General features: G+C 51.3%; 2 protein-coding genes across 3 annotated transcripts in view; one reads left to right on the top strand and one right to left on the bottom strand.

Annotated features, from left to right (window-relative positions):
• RIN3 (Ras and Rab interactor 3) overlaps positions 1-7889 on the top strand; it is a 130311-nt gene extending 122422 nt beyond the window's left edge. Inside the window, exons 9-10 of the mRNA XM_040256613.1 lie at positions 3625-3788; positions 6712-7889. Coding sequence (XP_040112547.1) covers positions 3625-3788; positions 6712-7032 — 485 coding nt within the window. The 3' untranslated portion in view covers positions 7033-7889. The remainder of the gene's footprint in view (positions 1-3624; positions 3789-6711) is intronic.
• A 7017-nt stretch (positions 7890-14906) lies between these two features.
• LGMN (legumain) overlaps positions 14907-19720 on the bottom strand; it is a 38465-nt gene continuing 33651 nt past the window's right edge. Inside the window, exons 12-14 of one of the 2 annotated variants that reach the window (XM_040256611.1) lie at positions 19411-19581; positions 17271-17338; positions 14907-16980 (exon numbers count right to left, since the gene is read on the bottom strand). In XM_040256611.1, coding sequence (XP_040112545.1) covers positions 16938-16980; positions 17271-17338; positions 19411-19581 — 282 coding nt within the window. In that variant the 3' untranslated portion in view covers positions 14907-16937. The remainder of the gene's footprint in view (positions 16981-17270; positions 17339-19410; positions 19582-19720) is intronic. The other variant, XM_040256612.1, reaches the window with a different exon arrangement.

Below are 19720 nucleotides of genomic sequence, written 5' to 3'. Positions count from 1 at the left end.
GAAAGCTGAAATCACTCTGGGCAATTACAGGCCTGATGGGAGACCCAGGCAGCTGCTGGGCACCTGGCTGGAGCCAGCTCAACATACAAACTCTCCCAGAAGCACCCTCATAGATTCCTTTACCCACATCCCCTCTGCACACTGGCTGACAGCTGGCCATGCTGAGCTAATAATATCTTAAAAGACGCAATGGGCTTTTTCCATCAGTAACACACTCTCCCTAAAGAGAACTGCTAAGTCACTTCAGTCGTGTCCGACTCTGTGCGACCCCATAGACGCCAGCCCACCAGGCTCCCCCGTCCCTGGGATTCTCTAGGCAAGAACACTGGAGTGGGTTGCCATTTCCTTCTCCAATGCATGAAAGTGAAAAGTGAAAGTGAAGTTGCTCAGTCGTGTCTGACTGTTAGTGACCCCATGGACTGCAGCCTACCAGGCTCCTCTGCCCATGGGATTTTCCAGGCAAGAGGACTGGAGGGTTGCCATTCCCTTCTCCCGGCCAGCTCCAAAACTCACGTGCGGAGTCACCTGCCACCTAGTGGTCATGGTGGGAACTGCAGAGGACCCCAAGTCCAAGATTAGTGGTCTAGGAGAGCCAGGAGGCTGTGGAAAAGCAGGTCGTGAGCAAGCAGGAGTGTGCTGGCAGGGCCAGAGTTCCTCCCTTTGCCCAGGAAGGTGGGAAACCTCCGGAGCACCTCCCTTAGGTCACCTAACCACCATGTGTTACTGAGTACTGCACTCTACGTGTGTTCATCTCTTTTCACTACATTTGAGGGGATTTGTGGATGAGGAAATGGAAGCACAGAGGACACTAATTCACCTGAAACACAGGGCTGCCTGCTGAAGGCTGAGACCCGGACCCTGCTCTTTGGCTCCAAATCTGAGCATTCCCAGTCAGTGCACTGCAGTCAGTTCCCCACTTAACAGCCAGGGGGATGTGATCACCATGGGAAACACGACCGAGGGGAATGCCAGCTAGAGGACTGGGACTCTCAGCCAGCAAGGGCTGGAAGCAGCAGGCAAGTCTTCCTGGAACACATGGGCTTTGAGCTGGGCTGGAATAGGAGACCCATGGGAGGTCTACTGGCCCTTCTCTGATAAGGGACGCTAAGCCAAGCTCCGTGCTGGCCTTGATATTGTTTTTTATGTTGTTTAGTTGCTAAGTTGTGTCTGACTCTTTGTGACCCCACGGACTGTAGCCCTCCAGGCTCCTCTGCCCATGGGATTTCCCAGGCAAGAATACTAGAGTGGGTTGCCATTTCCTTCTCCAGAGACTCTTCCCCACCCAGGGATCGAACCCACGTCTCCTGCATTGGCAGGCTGATGCTTTACTGTTGAGCCACCAGGGAAGCCCTGGCCTTGACATGCCTATTTCAAAACCTGTCTCCTTCCTGCACTGCCAGGAAAGGGCGAGTGAGCCTGTGGCCACAAACCGCTTTATCTCATCCCCTACTCACCCCAGGCAGGCTATGAACTTTTCACATATTGGCTGTGGAATTTGTAGCAATATGTAGGCAGCTTCATCCAGTGTAGCAGTTAGGAATGCTTTGGGCTACAAATAACTCATTATGTAACTAATAATGGTTTAAATCAGAGTAAGCGACTGGTTTGTCTCTTGCATCAAGAAGTCCTGAGGTTGGTTTTGTTTCTATTTTGTAACTGCCTTATTGAAAAGCAAGACCCCTTCCATTCCCAGCCTCCTCATGTTGTAGGTGTTTCCTGCAAATTGGGGGGATTATTTGTATTTTAATTTTGTAATCTGTGATGCTGTACTGTTGAAGGTTTCTCAGTTCTGTGGGGTCTCCTTAGAATGTATGTGACTTTTCATGTTGCGATATCACACAGATGAGACAGCCCAAATTTCACTAACACAGCTCTTAATAAATGATCTAAATGAGAAAAAGAAGTCCTGGGGTAAGCAGCTGATAATGATGGCACTTTTTATCCCTGCCATCAAGAAATTGTAGACCCAGCTCTTTCCATTGTTCTTTAGGATGTGAGCCTTTGTCTTTGTGCCTATCACCTCTGATCACAAAACAGCTGCTGTGCCTCCAGGCTCACCTCTGTGTTCCAGACAGGAGGAAGGGAGACAAACCAAAACCTGACAAGATGTACCAACTCAGTTTGTCCCTTACTAAAGGCTTTCCTGGAAGCCCCACCCAGGGACTTCCGCTTATATCTGTGTAGCAGCCAGAATGGGGTCTCCTGTCCTGTACCTCAAACTGAAAGAGATTCTGGGAAGTGAGCATTTTCAGTTGTGTTACTTACCCGAAACAAGTAGAGTTCAATTAATTAGGAAGAAAGAAGATGGGATTTGGGTGGCTCACTGGCAGATGACTCTCATGTCAAAAATCACTGCTTTGCTCTTTGATGACCTAGAGGGCTAGGATTAGGTAGAGGGTGGAAGAGAGGCTCAAGAGGGAAGGGATATAGGTATACATATAGTTGAAACATTTTATTGTACAGCAGAAATTTAACACAACATTGTAAAGCAATTATACTCCAATTTAAAAATTAATTAAAAAAATTTTAACTAAAAATAAATAAATCATTGCCCTGGTACCCAAAGTGCTAAGGAGAGGCCTGGTGAGTGGGAGGGAAGCCCAGGAAGCTCAGCAAGACCTTGGCCAAGTCACCCCACCCCCTCTAGACTGAGGGGCGCTACAAGGCCAGTGCTCCTCACACATTTTAACCAACGCCTCCAACAAGCCAAGGAAAGTAAATTTATAAGTATATGTGCAAATTATTATCTTTAATCATAAAACTTCATGTAAATTTTTCAGTCTGAAGGTGGCACTACTGGTAAAGAAACTGCCTGCCAATGCAGGAGACATAAGAGACGCAGGTTCAGTCCTTGGGTCTGGCAGATCCCCTGGAGGAGGGAATAGCTACCTACTCCATTATTCTTGCCTGGAGAATTCTAGGGACAGAGGAGCCTGGCAGCCTACGGTCCATAGGGTCACAGAGTCGGACACAACTGAAGCAGCTTAGCACACATGCACGACATATTTCAAAAATTAAATTACCTTAGGAAACATTAGGCACTAGGAATATGTATGAATTAAGATAAAAAGAAATGGAGACATGAAGCATGCAAAATTTTAACTTTCTTTAAATTATTAAAAGTTGTGTGTAATCATATAAACATAATTAACATTTTCTCCACATATTTTTGTTTGTTTTTTTTTTAATAAAATATACTATATGACACCTACAGAGAGAGGTCTCCTGCCCACCCATGTCTCCAAGGCACTGCTTTCCCCACCCTAAAGACATCCATAGCTGTTAGTTTCTTGAGTATCTTTACATTTTAAAACTAAAAACTCACTTTAAAGCATCAGTTTAAAAATAAGCAAGAGTTGCGTCCTAAAGGGGAGCCAATGACAAGCATTGAGCCGAGCCGTGCAGTTCAGGGCTGGACTTGAGGAATCTTTTGATTCTGCGGTGGGCGCGGGTCTGAACCTCAGCAAGTGACCAACCGCCTGGCCGCATGTGCCTCGGGCCGGCGGCGGTGGGTGGGGCTTACAGAAGTGGGCGGGGCGGACCAAGCCGGCACCAGCTCCCTCGGGTTGCGAGTGGGTGGAGACGGTGGTCCAGGCTCCGCCTCCACACCCTTGCCCCCTGCAGGTTCCTACTATCTGACCACCACCTACGGGGCCCTGGAGCACATCAAGAACTACGACAAGATCACGGTGACCCGGCAGCTGAGCGTGGAGGTGCAGGACTCGATCCACCGCTGGGAGCGCCGGCGCACGCTCAACAAGGCTCGGGCCTCCCGCTCCTCCGTGCAGGTGTGGCCTGGGACTGAGAGGGTGGGAGAGGACCAGGGAATCTTGCTCCCAGACCACCCCTACCCCCTGCCAGTTCAGGAGCAATGGCACTGAGCCCCCAGCCTGCCAGTGTGTGCCGGGTTAGGGGCTGGGGTTCAGGAGTTGAGGGCTGAAGAAAAGTATCAGTGAGCATCGGCGTTTCAGTTGGGCCCACAAGATAGAGCTAGGAAGAAGGAGGCCTTCACCCAGCATTCCTCAGCGTCTGTGATGTCCGAGCAGGCTGTTAGGGCTGGAGATGGGAACAGTGGTTTGTCCCAGTTAGAAAGCCCAGGAGCTGATCTGCAGCCTTGCCACTTGGTGCCCAGACAAATGCAGCAGCTGCCAAGGGTCCCCTGCCCCTAACCTGCCCACAGCCTGCCCACCTCCAAGCCACCCACCCATCCTTCCCCACTTCTGTCTGTACAGACTCAGTGTTCAAAAGTCACTGGTGGCCAGACTCCTGCCCCCACGCATCCCATTATCCCACACCTCCGAGGCTGCATCAGATCAGTTCATTTCAGTTCAGTCAATCAGTCGTGCCCGACTCTTTGTGACCCCATGGACTGCAGCACGTCAGGCTTCCCTGTCCATCACCAACTCCTGGAGCCTGCTCAAACTCATGCATCAGAACAGCTGTGAACACGCTGAGCTCAACTGCCTAGGGCTTAGCCTCTCAGCCCATGCTGGTCCGTCTCCCCTTCCTCACCAGCTGCCACGCCCAGCCTCAGTGTCTCCAACAGCCCCTCCTCTGAAAAGCCTTCCCTGACACCCACCCTGCCCCCCCCATTCCCTATGGCATGGGTTAGAAGTGCTTCCTGCTGCTGCTGCTTTTATCTTCTATTGTAGCTCATATACCCTGTACTGTAACCAACTATGTATAAAGCTGTAACCCTGAGAGAGCAGGCCCTATTGCTCACACGTCTCAGGGCCTGGGACAGAGTGGGACTGGGGAGTGTGCACAGTGGCAGGAGATAGGACGATGAATCAAGCTGCAGTCCAGAGGTGTGACTAGGTCTCCAGACTCACTTCCCTGGCACCCAGAGCACACTGGACCTGAATCCCATGCCTGGCTGCTTTCCACGTGGCCTTTCTGTAACTGGGAGAGCCCAGGCCTGGGAGGCAAGAGGCTCACAGTATGGATCCAGCTCTGTACTAGCTTGTTGTGTGACCCTAAGCCGTGTCTAACTCTCTCTGGGATGCGGTTTTCCAGCACAGGGGGACTCTGGCCCATTTGAACTCTGCCTCCCCAGTACATGTTCTAACATCAGCCAAGCTGATGTCCCTCCTCCTCTAATCAATGGTGTCCTGATAATGTTTAGTAACTGGTTCTCTGGGGAGAAAGAAAAAAAAAGGCTCTGATCTTTGCTTCTGTCAATTTCCATGGTATTACTATAAATACTGCCACCGTGGCTGATTCCAAGCTACTAACTTGGCATCATGGAACTTGGAGTTGGGAAGAGATGTACACAGTTGGCTTTCTCAAGCTGGTATGAGCCAGCATAAGTTGGCGAGTGCAGCTGCAGCACACCAGCATTCCCTTCTGCCTTCTGGGACAGCTGCCCCTCCACCAACTCTTGGAATGTGAGCACTCTTGGTCCAAGGGTGACCCTCACATTCCTTCCTTCTTGCTTCTACCTCGTGGATTCCCAATGCTGAGCATCATCAGTGCGTCCCACTAAGGAGGCAGAGCTCAGGAAGAGGCTTGGGATGAGACTTATCAGCACTGTTTCTGGGGTCTGAGGAGGGCACAGCTGTCTGCCCCCTTCCCAGTGTCTCCTCTGCACCGCACACGGTAAATCCCTACCCTCCGGAGGGAAAGCCCAGAGCCTGAAAGTCATCGGATGTCAAGGGCTCTGGGGAGGCCTGCTGGCGGCTGAGGAGAGCACAGGCAGCCACCGAGACCCAGGGAAGCGGGCTGGGCTTTCCCCTCCCAGGAAGAAAAAAAGAAGTGATCCCAGGGACTCTTGGCACAGAGTCTGGCACTACTCTGTAGTCACTGATTGTCTCCATTCTGAACTAGGCGGCCTCAGGAGACCGCTGTGCTGTCACCATCCTTCCACAAGGGGGCAGCCCCGCGCACACACTTCCTGCCCGCCCTCTGGGCCCTTAGGGGAAAGGGGAATCTAACAGGCTCTGAGCTAGTTTTCTGTGATCCACCCCCAGGCACAGAGAAAGGGCTGGTTTTTATCCCCACTTTGCAGTAGTGGAAATGGAGACTCAGAGAGGTCAAGGTCACACAGTGAGTGGGAGCAGATTCAAAGCCAGGCAGGGGCTCCTTCCACGGTCTCCGGTGGACTCAGGTGTGAGTGTGCTGTTTTCTGCAAACACTCTCCATCTTTTCCCCCCAAGTCTTCTCCCCCGCCCTTCCCTGCCAGCCTGTTCCTCCTGGGAACACCACCCCTTCCATCCCCAGGCCCCTCCAGCCCTAGGGCCTGAACTGTTCAGCCTGCCTTAGCTGCTCCAGCTGAGCCATGGAATGCTGGAGGTGGGTCTGAATCTTTGATTTTATTTATGCTGCCCCGTGTGCCCAGCAGAGTGCCTGGAATGCAGGGGAAGAAGAGAAAGTGAAAAATAGATTTTTTCAGTGACGGCAAGCCCGTGGACTGGCCACCAGGGGGCGCGCTCACTCCTTGTGTCCAGGCCAAGACTGACCCAGTGAGAGCTGAGGCTCAGAGAGGGAGGGTCTTTGCCTGAGGTCACACAGCAGGGTCAGCCGCAGGTGCCCCGATGGCCAGCCTCACGACCCCTCCTGCCATCCATCCGCTATGGAGAGGAATCTGGGGACCCAAAGAGGACAAGGCCACGCAGCTTCTCCTGTCCAAGCTCCCAGCATCGGGGCAGGGGTGAGACAGGACGTGGGCTTGGCCCCGCCGGTAACCGTGACCCCCTCCGTCTCGCCCCGCAGGACTTCATCTGCGTGTCGTATCTGGAGCCGGAGCAGCAGTCGCGGACGCTGGCGTCGCGGGCGGACACGCTGGCCGAGGCGCTGTGCGCCCAGTGTGCGGAGAAGTTCGAGGTGGTGCAGCCCCAGGACTACCGGCTCTTCGTGCTGGTGGACGGCCGCACCTTCCAGCTGGCCGACGAGGCGCTGCCACACCGCATCAAGGGCTACCTGCTGCGGAGCGAGCCCAAGCGCGACTTCCACTTCGTGTACCGGCCCCTGGACGGCGGCGGGGGCAGCGGAGGCCCGCCCTGCCTCGTGGTGCGGGAGCCCAACTTCCTGTGAGCCCGGGGCCGCGGCCCCTCCGACGGCAGTGTCCACCCAGGCAGGGACGCTGGCAGACCAGCCCGCACCCTCGACCCCCACACTCACACTCAGATGCACCCACTCACACGTGCACCTGCACACACACACACACACGCTCCCAACAGGGATGCCCACACGTTGCCCCGTGCTTGTAGCCTACTGAGCGCGCCTCGGCCACCGTGGCAGGACCATTGTATAAACAACGTGATCCGTGGCCCCAGCATGCTCCCAGTAGGAGGGCGGGAGCCAGGAGAGGCCACATGCTTCATTAGGCAGAAAGGGAAACGGAAACTCAGAAAGGACCCTCCAGCCCCCTGCAGCATACAAAGCCCAAGCTCACTCGGCCCCTGTTCACACACAGCCCCTCAGGCCAGTCCGTCTGTCCCGCGCCACGCCCCCTCACCCCATGCCCACCGGATCCCATCCCCAGCCTTTCACCGGGAGGGCTCAGGTTTCCCCAGGACCGTCCTCAGGAGGAGTGGCCTGGCCACAGCTGCCCCGACCCCATGGAGCTGGAATGTGTTGGACTCGCCCAGCATCTCAGGAGCATCTCAGGGTGCTGAGGAGACAGGCCCCTCTGCCCTGCCTCAGAGCCAACCCTCAGCCATCCGCTCGCTCTGTGTTGCCCGCAGCTCCCCAGCCCCTCCGGAAGCAGCCAGGTGTACAATGGGGCCTCCGAGCGAGGCCAGCTTCACAGCTACGTGAACGAGCCCAGCCTTGGCCACGGGGGACACTGTCCAGGGCCCTCTGCTTCGTGGACACCCCAGGACTGTGGCATTCATGGCAAGAGACACTGTGTGGGGAGTGTTTTAATAAAAGTCCTTTTGAAAATGGCATCTTCATTTCTCAAAGGGCTAGAGCTCTGCTCAGGCAGCTAGGGCCCCACCCCCCCCACCAACAGCCTAATCCCCCTCCAAGGTGGGGTTCAGAAAAGCACCTCCTTTCCACTGAGCACCCTGGTTTGTTTTGTTTTGTTATTTTTGACAGAATCTATAGGTTCCTCAGGTGGCACTAGTGGTAAAAAACCTGCTGGCCAGTGAAGGAGACAAACACGAGTTCAATCTCTGGGTTGGGAAGATCCCCTGGATGAGGGCATGGCAACCCACTCCAGTGTTCTTGCCTGGAGAAAGAATCCCCATGGACAGAGGAGCCTGGCCGGCTACAGTCCATAGGGTCACAAAGCGTCAGACACAACTGAAGCGACTTGGCACACACACATAGCGTACTCTCAGGGCCCTGGACCCCGTCTGCCCCTCAGCCTGGGCATTTCCTCTTCCTAGCACCCACACTTCCCATCATTCCTGCCTTTGCTGCCCATCGCAGCAATACCATTCTGTACAATCTTTGCCTGGTCAAACTCCTTATTTTTTCCTCAAAGTCCACCTCCAGAAAGCCTCTGACTTCTGGGCTGCTGGCCAGATAGTCCTTGTCCATGTCCTCCAGCCCTGTGGGCTCATCTCCGTCACAAGCGAGAGCTCATCCAATTGCATCTGTCTGTTGATGCTTCTGCTTCCTCCACCAAATTTGGGCCCTTCCTGTCTGTGTCCTCAGCATTGATTAAAAATATGTTTGCTGAGTGCCTGTTCAATGTCAGCACTCTTCTAGGCCCTGGGAGACAGTAGAGAACAAATCAAATGCAGCCGCAGCCTTCAAGGCAGTGAGCCGTGCCCACGGGACAGGGCAGCTGGACTTCCCTGAATTATATTGCTGGGAAGCAGCCAGCTCATTCAGCTGATCAACAAACATCTGACTGTGGCTCCAGGCCAGCCCTGTGGCAGATGCAGGGATTGCTCCAGGATGCAGCCAGCTAGCCCTGGACTTCAGGCTGGGGATCTTTGTAACAGACATGAGAAAACAGGCAAATACCCAGAACCTGAGGTTAGCCAGCCATGATCCCAGGTTGCCCTTGCCTCTGCCACCTCCCTGCCCACCCCCTGGCGCAGGCATTGTCCCCCCTCCTGATCTTCCGATGCTCCCTGCAGCCCGAAGCTGGCTGGCTGTGCTGCCTCGGGTCCCCAGCTGTAAGGCAGGGTGCCCACTGCCTCCCACTAGGCCTGAGAGTGGTGGGGATGGGTCAGATGGAGGTCCATTTACCCAAGCACCCTCTTGCCCAGTGGGGCCCAAACTTGGGGTGGGGTTGGAATTCAGAGGGTGGATTGGGCATCAGTCCAGCCCTGGTGGGAGGCAGGGGGGTCTTCTGTCCAGCTCCCAGGGAGCACCACTGTAAGAACCCCACATGTGCGTGTGCGCGTGTGTGCTCGAGCATGGGGCCCCTCCCGTCAGGAGAAGCCAGAGAGCAGGATGGATGGGGCTACCTGGATCCTGTGGTCTGGAGGCCTCTGTCCGCAGTGGGGTGTGCGGGCCTGATCCAGGATCAAGAAACAGGGCCATGCAAGTGCTGAGCCCTCATGAGTGCCTGGCACTGGTCAGTGACTCCTCTTGTGGTATTTATGGATGAGAAAGTGAAGGCTCAAAGAAACGGAGAGAATTAGTCTGCTCCAGTGACCTTAACAAAAGTACCACTGATGGGCCAGCTGAAACAGCAGACATTTATTTTCTCACCGTTCTGGAGCCTGAAGTCTCGAATCAGGGCTGCTTTTTGTTTGGCTTGTAGACAGCTGCCTGCCCACACAGCCTTCTTTCTGGGCCTGAGCACCCCTAATCTCTTCTTAAAACGCAGGTCCTATTGGAGCAGGGCACAGCTGTGTGACCTCACGTTACCTTTAGTAACCCTTTAAGGCCCTGTCTCCCAAATGCGGGCACATTCTGAGATGTGGCTTAGGGCTTCAACACGTGAGCTTGGAGGGGACACAATTTAGCCCGTAACAACAGGGTGACTTGCCCAAGGTCACACAGCTGGTTAGAGGCCAGAGTGAGGTTTGAACTCAGAGCTGACCTACCCCAAAATTCAGGGCTCTCTTTACCCCACATGGCACCCCAAGTGACCTGTTTGTAGAAAACCAAAGTCAGATAAGCCTCACCTGCCAGATCCACTCCCGAGCTTGCCTGAGGGCATGGTGAGCATCACAGGGCTGACTTGACCCAGAGGTCCAAGATGCAAGTGAAGCGACCTGGCCCCTCCACCGGCCCTGAGCAAGGAATCAGTGTGTCCGAGGGTGACGGGGTCACAGGCTGTGGCATAGAGCAGGGGCTGGGCTTTGTCTCATCCCTGGCATTCGTGCCCTGTGCTCTTGGCCGGCTGGCTCCTCCCTCTGCTTTTACTGGCCTCTCCCCTGGGCCAGAGGTGCTGAGAGAAGCTATGAGAACATCTGCGGAGACCAGAACACGGCCAGGCCCTACAGCTCCTCCGTCCCCAGGTCCTAGCAGTGACAGCTGGGTGCAAAGCCCTGCCCATCATGAGCAGTCCCAAACCCGCCCTGCAGACACCTGGCCCACCATGGCCTCACAAGACCTTAACGTGTTGTACTGCGTTCTCCCTAGTTAGGAGCAGGTTTCCACTGGGGAACAAGGGACCAGCCTGCAGAGGAAGTGGGCAGAGAGAAGCGGGGGGCCCTGAGTCGGGGAGGGACAGAGAGAGGCAGGGAGGGTCTTGTGGGTGCAGAAGAGATGTGCCCCCTCCCCCTCCCGCCACAGCCCATTTCGCCGGTTTGCAGATATGGGCACCCTGCGAGCACTCAGCTGGCATGAATCAAAGAACTGGCCACCTCCTGTTCTTCTGGGTCATCTGGCCTGGAAAGCGAGGAGCAGCTGGGCAGAAACCAGGCCCTCCTTTCGCAGGAAGGTCATATGGTGCCAGGAAAGCTCTGACTCAGAGTGGCCATGAGTTTGCCTCATCCCCAGTTGTCACGCTATTTGCTGGAAGACAGCAGTTTCCTAGGAATGCCCTTCCAGGAAACATCTCTTTGCAGCTGACACAACCCTAGGCCAAAAGGGAACTCAAATCTGGCTTCAAAGTCGGAAAATCTGTTCAGCTGGAAGGCGGGAGGAACCTCGACTGGTTGTCAGGAGACCTGGGTCCCAGGCCAGCTCTGAGCCCTCAGTGAGATGCTTCACATTGTTGGGCCTCAGTATCCCTATTCTTAAAATAAGAATGATTCTTCCCCCATCTCCCAGGCATGTCTCAGGGATCACACCAGCTTTTGGGTGGGAGCAGGCAGGCAAAGCCTCAGATCTTTTGGTAAAGAGAGATAAATTCAGAGTTAGACATAAGGGCAGGGAAGTTGTTCATAGCCAAGGTTCCATGGCTGAAGGGACCAGGGAGTTGAAACCCAGGCTGGGCTCCACTTGTCACCTGGCACAGGACTGTGCCCACCTGGATAAAGGGACACCTTTTCCACATCGTCATATGGTCTATAGCAGGGGTCCTCAACCTCCGGGCTGTGGACCAGTACCTGCTGTCAAATCAGTGGTGGCATTAGATTAGAAATAAAGCGCACAATAAATGTAGTGCCCTTGAATCATCCCCAAACCATCCCAACCATCCTCCCCATCCCCGCTCCATGGAAAAACTGTCTCCCATTAAACTGGTTCCTGGTGCCAAAAATGTTGGGGACCACTGGTCTACAGGGAGTCCAGGCGAACTCACTCCTGGGGGCAGCTCTGCATATTTTGGGTTTGAGAGCAGTCAGCGCAGGATGTGCCTGAGAGAATGGAGGGCATGTAACCCACCTGGAGGAAGCAGATGGCTTCCTGCCAACAAAGATGCCTGAGGTGGGTCTTGAAGAATGAAGAGTTGGCCTAGAGCAGAAGGGAATCGAAGGACCCCTGAAGATTACTGGAACTCTCCACGGTGCTCTTGCATGTCCTGAAGACTCATTGACAGCTTCTATTCCAGACTATCTTCTTAACAGTGTTTGGCTAGGGACTTCCCTGGTGGTCCAGTGGCTAAGCCTCTGAGCTCCCAATGCAGGGGGCCTGAGTTCGAGCCCTGGTCAGGGGACTAGATCGCACATGTGCAAGTAAGGATCTTGCATGGCACAGTAAAGATCAACTTTCCGGCATGCTGCAACTGAACACAGTGTAACAACAACAAAATAACATTTTTTAAAAAGAGTATTTGACTAGCCATGGAGGATACAGTTGCTTCCTCCTGAAAAGAGGGCAATTTTTTTTTCCTGACCAATATAACAAACTAGCGTCTCTCACTTTGAAAAAACGTGTCTCCTCCGACAGGGCCAAAGTGGGACAGGTCTGCTCACAGCCTTATTCCTAAGCCAGACATTTCTCAGCCGGATCCAGACACACTGTGTGCACAGCATCTACCAGGGCCCACCTCCGCATGCCCCTCAGGGCACTCAGCAGGCCAGGGGAGGCAGCAAATAGGAAGCACGTGTACCTGGGTGCTGAGGGCTATGAAGTCCTTTGTGGTGGTCCCAGGAGTTTCATATCTCCTGCCAGCACGTATGACGTTGTGGCAAGTGACCTTGTTAACATGCACATGGGGTAAAATCTCTGACTCTTGACAGTTTTTGACAAGGAAGATGGAAGAAAGTGAAAAATCACAGAAAATGAAATAGGAGTGTGCTGTATGCAGGCTCACTAGTCATTAAAAGATTGGGTGTACATAAAGCCTGAAGCAAAGAGTAGTGGGAGGTGAGGCCAAAGGGGTGGCTGGCCAGGTCTTTGAATGGCCCTGGTTGGCAGCACAGTGAGTCTGGAAATTCTGCACCCACATAGAACAGAACTGGAGGGGATGGGCTGGGCTGGAGGCAGTAACAGAGAGCACTCCTAGCATTTAGACTGTTGTCTTTGAAAGACAGTGTCTCATGGAAAGACGCCAGAATTTCCTGGAGAAATAGCTGATCCCAGCTTTGGGACAGGAAATGTAGAATGAAACATTCTGATACACTAGATAGGAAAGAAGCGGTAGATAGGAAGTTTCTTAGCGTCCTGTCAAAAGGGCTTGGGTGGTTCAGTCGCTAAATCATGACTGCAGTCCCCTCTGCCTACCTCCCTGCAACCACTAATCTACTTTGATGTTGTTCAGTTGCTCAGTTGTGTCCAACTCTTTGTGACCCCATGAACTGCAGCACGCCAGGCTCCTCTGTCCTTCATTATCTCCTGGAGTTTGCTCAAAGTCACGTCCATTGAGTTGGTGATGCCATCTAGCCATCTCATCCTCTGCCGCCTGCTTCTCCTCCTGCCTTCAATCTTTCCCAGCATCACTTTCTTTTCCAGTGAGTCGGCTCTTCACATCAGGTGGCCAAGGTATTGGAGCTTCAACTTCAGCATCAGTTCTTCCAATGAATATTCAGGGTTGATTTCCTTTCGGATGGACTGGGTTGACCTCTGAAAGGGCTTGGGAGTCCACCAGGATGTCCCTGGGGGCTCAGCTGGTAAAGAGTCTGCCTGTAATGCAGGAGACCTGGGTTTGATCCCTGGGTTGGAAGATCCCCTGGAGAAGGGAAAGGCTACCCACTCCAGTATTCTGGCCTGGAGAAGTCCATGGACCGTATAGTCCATGGGGTTACAAATAGTTGGACACAAATGTGTAACTTTCATTCATTCAGCCAAAAATGGACAACTTGAGCTTCAGTAGAGAAGTGCAATGGATCAAAACCCAATAGAAATATGTAAATCCTCTGGATCCGGCTGCTGATTTGTAAGAGACTTGGGCATCAGAAAGTCATGCTGAGCAGCAGCTTATGTATGCAATCAGTGAAGTCCAGACTGAGAAACTCCACTGATCTTCAGCCTGGACTCTTTAATGGAAATTGGAAAGTGGAGGGGAGAGAAAAGATGAGAGAATGTGTAGAATAAAAACTATAAGTGTCTAGAGATGCACACTTGTCCTAAAACCACAAAGAACACAAGGAGAGTGGTTACTTTGGGAGGGAGGAGCTATGCCTGGGATGGAGTACAAGCAGGGGCTTCCAGGGTGCCAGTGTGATGGTTGACCCTCTATAACATGGGTGGTGGTGGTGATTTAGTGGCTAAGTCAGGTCCTACTCTTGTGACCCCATGGACTGTAGCCTGCCAGGCTCTTCTGTCCGTGGGATTCTCCAGGCAAGAGTACTGGAGTGGGTTGCCATTTCCTTCTCCATGGGATCTTTCAACCCAGGAAATCGAATGGTCTCCTGCATTGCAGGCATATTCTTTACCAACTAAGCTATGACGAAAGTCCATAGTAATGTGGGTGGGTCCTGTCCAAACAGGTGACGGTCCTAGGAGTGCAAAGACCTTCCCTGAGCAAGAAGGGATCCTGCCGGCAGGGGGCCTTTGGCCTGGACTGCAGTTCTTCCTCTGGGTCTCCAGGTTGTAATTTTCTGTTTACCAAGCCTCCACAGCCACTGATTCCTTCCGGTAAATGTCTCTATATGTGTACATATCCATTGCTTCCATTTCTCAGGAGAATCATGACTCATGCATCTGGTAAAGTTCTATTTCTTGACTTGGGTTGTAATTACAAGGGTATTTCATCTTATCATTCATTAAGCATTGTACTTGTTTTCTGGATCTGCTTTTATTTTATAGTGAAAAAGTAAAGTATCCTTTATATGAAAGTGAAAGCAAAGTCACTCAGTCGTGTCCAACTCTTTGTGACCGTGGACTGTAGCCTACCACACTCCTCTGTCCATGGGATTTTCCTTTGTATATAGGTATGTAAATATGTAGAAAGGGGATTCTAATAATGAATACAAACTGTTTTGGGGGATTGGGGGCGGGGGGATGGGGAGTGGCCATGTCTTGCTTTGAAAGTTTCTGTACCTCTTATGATAGAACATGTTTTGGATGTAACTAGGAAAACAAAATGCTGGTCCTGGTTGTGACACACGAGGAAAGGACACCTTTCTCAGAAATCTAATAGAAAATGGCTTAAGCTGAGGGATGGAGAGTTGCTTCTGCTGGGGACCTAAGAACCACAGGAGGAGGAAAATAAAGTCAAGGCAGTGTGACTTAGGAAACTGTCATTTATTTGAGAAAATGAACAAGCCTCTTTTAACCTCTAGTGCCGTGAACATTCAAGTTTCTGCACTTGTTAAATAGTTAAATATATTTTTTGTTCTACAGGGAGGACAAAGAAAGGGAGAGAAGCAGGGTTACAAGCGTAGGTAACAGTTCTAGAAAAGAGAAGAACGGAGTTTTTCCTACCTGAATCTTGAGGTGTTTTAAGAGACTCCTTTTAAAAATTCTACTTTTTGAACATCAGTCAGCCCTCAGGGTTGCCCATTCTTGAGCTTTAGTGATAAACATTTAAACACCATATGCTTCTTGTACTTGTTAAAACCCTCAAGCTCCCCTAGATTCGTAGGACAGTAAAAGTTCTTTATCCTGGTCACACGATTGACTGTATTAAGACAGCCTCTCAGAGAAAGGATAACCTGATTAAAAACGGGCCCATGAGAAACAGAAGCATCACCCTGGAATTAACCCTGTTTGACAATATCTCTGCCTTCAGTCTCTACCTCCAAGCTTTAAAGGCTTCTGTCACTGCTAAAGAAGACACCACATACACACAGGTAGTCGCAAGTGTCCTGGTTTAGTGTTCCTTTTTTCTTTGTTTTCTATTTAAAACAGCCCATCTACCTATATGGCTTAGTTTTAAAAATGCTACCGAAACATAATTAGCAAACCATATCATTCCATTTGTTGTGTACAAGTCACTGCGTTTTAGGACATTCAGAGTTGCATAATCAACTACTATCACGATCAGCTTCCAAACATTTTTTATCACCCCCCAAATAATCCACACCCCCATTAGCATTGACTATTTCCACATTTCCCCTCCCCAATTCCCAGCATCATGCATCTACTTTCTGCTTCAATAGACTTGTTTATTTTGGACCTTAAATACAAATGGAATCGTGTAATACAGGGGTCTTAGGTAACTGGCTGCTTTTCCTGGGCTAAATGCTGGAGCTGTATCAGAGCTTCACTCTTTTTTGGTGCTGCATAATATTCTACTGCCCAGGGAGAGTTAGTGCTCCTTTTAAATGTCTTTCACAAAGCTAGGGTGGGTATCACCCCTTGTGGGACACCAGGCCGAGAGAAACAAGGGTAACACAGACACCCTCTGCCCTCAAAGATAACCTCCCAGACCCCGTGTGCGGTGTATATGGCAGACCCCAACACATGCTGGAAAAGATCCAAGGGAAGTGCAAACGCCAACAGACAGAGGAGAGTAGGAAGTTGAGGAAGACAGGGCACTTTCAGATACACCTTGAGGATGGGCCAGATGGAGAGGCAGGCACTCCAGGGCACAAGGCACAGCAAGGAACAAAGGCACAGGAGGCTGAAAAGTACAGGGAGTTGGGGAAGAGGGGAGCTGGCAGGAAGAGCCAACCAGTGGGATGGGGAAGGGGATAGGAGACAGACAGACAGGGGGAGGGCTCCACCAGGAGGGGCCAGGAACATAAATGAAAACGTCGGGGACCTGAAATTAATACTCAGGTTCAGTGATAAATCTTTATTTTTTAGACTTGTCCATTACTGCCAAATAAAATATAAAAGCAATCCAAAATTACGCTGTTTTCTAAAAATAGTTTTCCATTTGGAGAAATTTATGTCCCTCTTCCAGAAAATCATTTGAAGACTTAAGAGTTTCTGACATCAGATTCGACAGAACAAAGACTCTTTCACTGGCTACATACGTCCCAGTGAACTTCTCACTCCTTAAACGTCATGGGCAAAACACCCTCTTAAAAAGCAAATGCACCCTTCTCAACACAGAGCTTCCCAAATCTCTGGACTTTTCAGAGGATCACACAGGACCTGTAGGTGCTGGGGCAAGTAGGTAAAGGTGAGCAAGCCATCCTGGGAGAGGCCTGGAGCGTGGCTCCGGTGGCCTGACGGCATCCCTGGGAGGACGCAGCCGCTGGGGCTCGGGGAGCGGAGTCTCCCTCAGGCTCCAGCTGTCCAGTCTGATTAGCACACATTCTAAGGGACGGTGATCACATTCAGTAAAGCTTCAAGGAAGCAGTGTTTCAGTAGTAGCCATGGCACACCTTGTTCATGGACAATTTTATTCTGTAAGAAACCGGAAGAAGGAGGTGGTGAGCCGGAAGTTGTTCAACTCGGAAAAAATGAAAACAGAAAGAACCCACCAGGGAACAGAGAGTCGTGTATGACAGACCCACCCAATCCAGCACCCCTGGGGATGCATCTGTCTTGAATTCCTCCACAGTGAGAGGCAGAAGCAAACTACCCACATGGAGAAGGGGACAGCAGAGCTGCATACACCCTTCTACTTTCAGAAGGACCCCACCTCCTCACCTTCCCACCCCCACTGACCCTTTAAATGCCAGGTGCTGGCTTACCTGTCAATTGGATAAGGGTTTTCACAAAGGTTGACCAGCACGTACAAATGTCTCAAAGCATACTCGTACTAGAGGAAAACAACCCAAAAAGACACGATCAGACATCATCACTTTATAACATGATCAGCTCCTAACTTGGGAATACGTGCAGCATCTAGACCAGTGGTTCTTGGGACTTCCCTAGATGTCCAGGGGTTAGGATTCTGTGCTTTCACTGATGAGGGCCCAGGGTTTGATCCCTGGTGGGGGAGCTAAGATCCCATGAGCCATCTGGTGCAAAGCCAAAAAAAAAAAAAAATTAGGCCAGGGGTTCTTGACCTTTACTGAGTCAGGGATCCTCCCTCCCCAACTTCGGATAATCTGGTGTGATTTATAGACCATTTCCCAGGAAAAATGCACACACACAGATTTGCAGCACTCTACAGCAATCCTATAGCTCCTTCAAGTCCAGGTAAGGACTCCTGGATGAGAAACTCCTGGCCCTGCTCCCCTCTGTCAGCTCAAACCTCCTCCGGCAGCCTGGCTTTTGGTCTAGAACAACTGACGAGGGAGACGTATGGTAAGTGAATGCCAAACCAGATGGCAGCCAAGACTGAAATAACTTGGAAAGCATTTCAAGGGAACCTGTGACCTCACAAGAGGAAGAAAGAGGAGATTTCCTTTCTGTGATTCCAAAGGGCAAAAAAGTAACATCCGATGATAAAGTATTTTTTAAAAATGGAAAATTTAAAGTTATTAAATAAAGAGACTGCTTTGTTAAATAAATGAAAAATAAAACTGAGATTCTCTTAATAATGGAGAACCATCTCCTGAGTATAATATTGCCAGGTGGCTCAATCTGGAAAAAAAAATCTGCCTGCCAATGCAGGTAACTCAGGAGATGCTGGTTCAATCCCCCGGGTGGGAAGATCCCCTGGAGAAGGGAATGGCAACCCGCTCCAGTATTCTTGCCTGGAGAATCCCAAGGACAGAGGAGCCTGGCGGACTATAGTCCATGGAGTCGCAAAGAGTCAGAAGTATCTGAGGGTAATCATGGTCTGCATATCACAGCCCAGACAGAACTTTCTGCAATGATGAAAATATTCTGTAACATTCTCAATGCAATAGCCACTAACCACATGTGGCTCCTGAACACTTGAAATGTGGGTATTGTGGCTAAGGCACCGAGTTTTACATTTTGTTTCATTTTACTGAATGTACGTTCATGTTTAATTAGCCATCCACAGTGAGGCTATAGACTACTATATCAAAGAGCACAAGTCTACAGCAGGATTTGGCAAACTTTTCTGTCATGGGCTGGATAGTAAATATCTGAGGCTTTGTGGGGGCTGTCTGAACTACTCAACTCGGCCACACCATGAAAGCAGTCAGAGATTCTGAGTGACTGAGTACAGCTGTGGCTGTGCTTCAGTTTAAAACTTTATTTAGAAAACACACAGCTATGGCTGCATTTCAATAAAATTTTATTTATAAAAACAGGCTGTGGAGGAAAAATACTCAACAGTCTGTGGGCAGCAACGGGCCTGTGGGTCACCATTTGCGAATTACCCCTTCCTTGAAGGATCCAAGCATCACCTAAGTGCTGAGCAAAGCGGAAGGGTTTTTAGGTACCTTCCAACCCTGACATTCTACAATCTGCAGAAACCAGGTACTTTCTTCTCCAAGTACTAGGGCCTGACTTCAGGAACAAATCTTGGGAAGAGGTCAGAACAAACCCAAAAGGGAGAAAATCTGTGTGGCTGGTGTGAGGGGCAGGGGTAAGGGTGGAGTTTGGCAAGGAAAGTACAGCATGAAGACAAGGAAGTCCCCCATCGAAGGCCAACAGAAACGCGAGATGAATAGTCTATAACTGGTAAATTCTCCCAGCCACTGGGACAGTTAGGAGTGTCTGCGACCAAGACTAGGGGGCGGTCAGTGAATCTGGATGACCTTGCCCCTCTCACATCCCACCAAAGGCCACAGAAAGGGTCTGCTGCTGTTTCCTTCTACAAGACGGAATCTTCTACAAGGCAATGCACCTGGTGTGATACCCGTGGACCACACTAACTCGGGTTTGGAGTTGAAGGTGCAGAGGAAGGCCAGGCTAGCTGGCCACGGAAACCTGGGAGCAGAGGCCGGCAGCCGCGGGGTCTGGGCTTACCGTGGGGTTGTGCCAGTTGAAGCAGTGTGAGCGGAAGTGTGACACAGCCGTCTGGTAGCACGCGTGCGCTGTGAGCGGGGCTCTCTGGGACAGGAGCCTGTCCACCTCGGCAGCAGAGCCTGAGACCAAGGTGACGATTTCCCGCACTGACTTCTCAATGATGTTCATGGCCTGTGACGTGACATTTTTGTTTTTTTACTTAACACAGTCTCTCTTAGAACCCTGGACTGGTTAGATGCTTCTTTCACACTGCCCCCACTCCACTATGTTCAGAGGTGCCAAGAGATGCTTTCTGCAGCAAAAATTGTGC

The sequence above is a fragment of the Oryx dammah genome, unplaced genomic scaffold, assembly GCF_014754425.2.
Source record: "Oryx dammah isolate SB20612 unplaced genomic scaffold, SCBI_Odam_1.1 HiC_scaffold_16, whole genome shotgun sequence".
NCBI lineage: Eukaryota > Metazoa > Chordata > Mammalia > Artiodactyla > Bovidae > Oryx > Oryx dammah.
The sequence above is the reverse complement of the archived record's forward strand: the minus strand, read 5'-3'. Positions and strand labels throughout refer to the sequence as shown.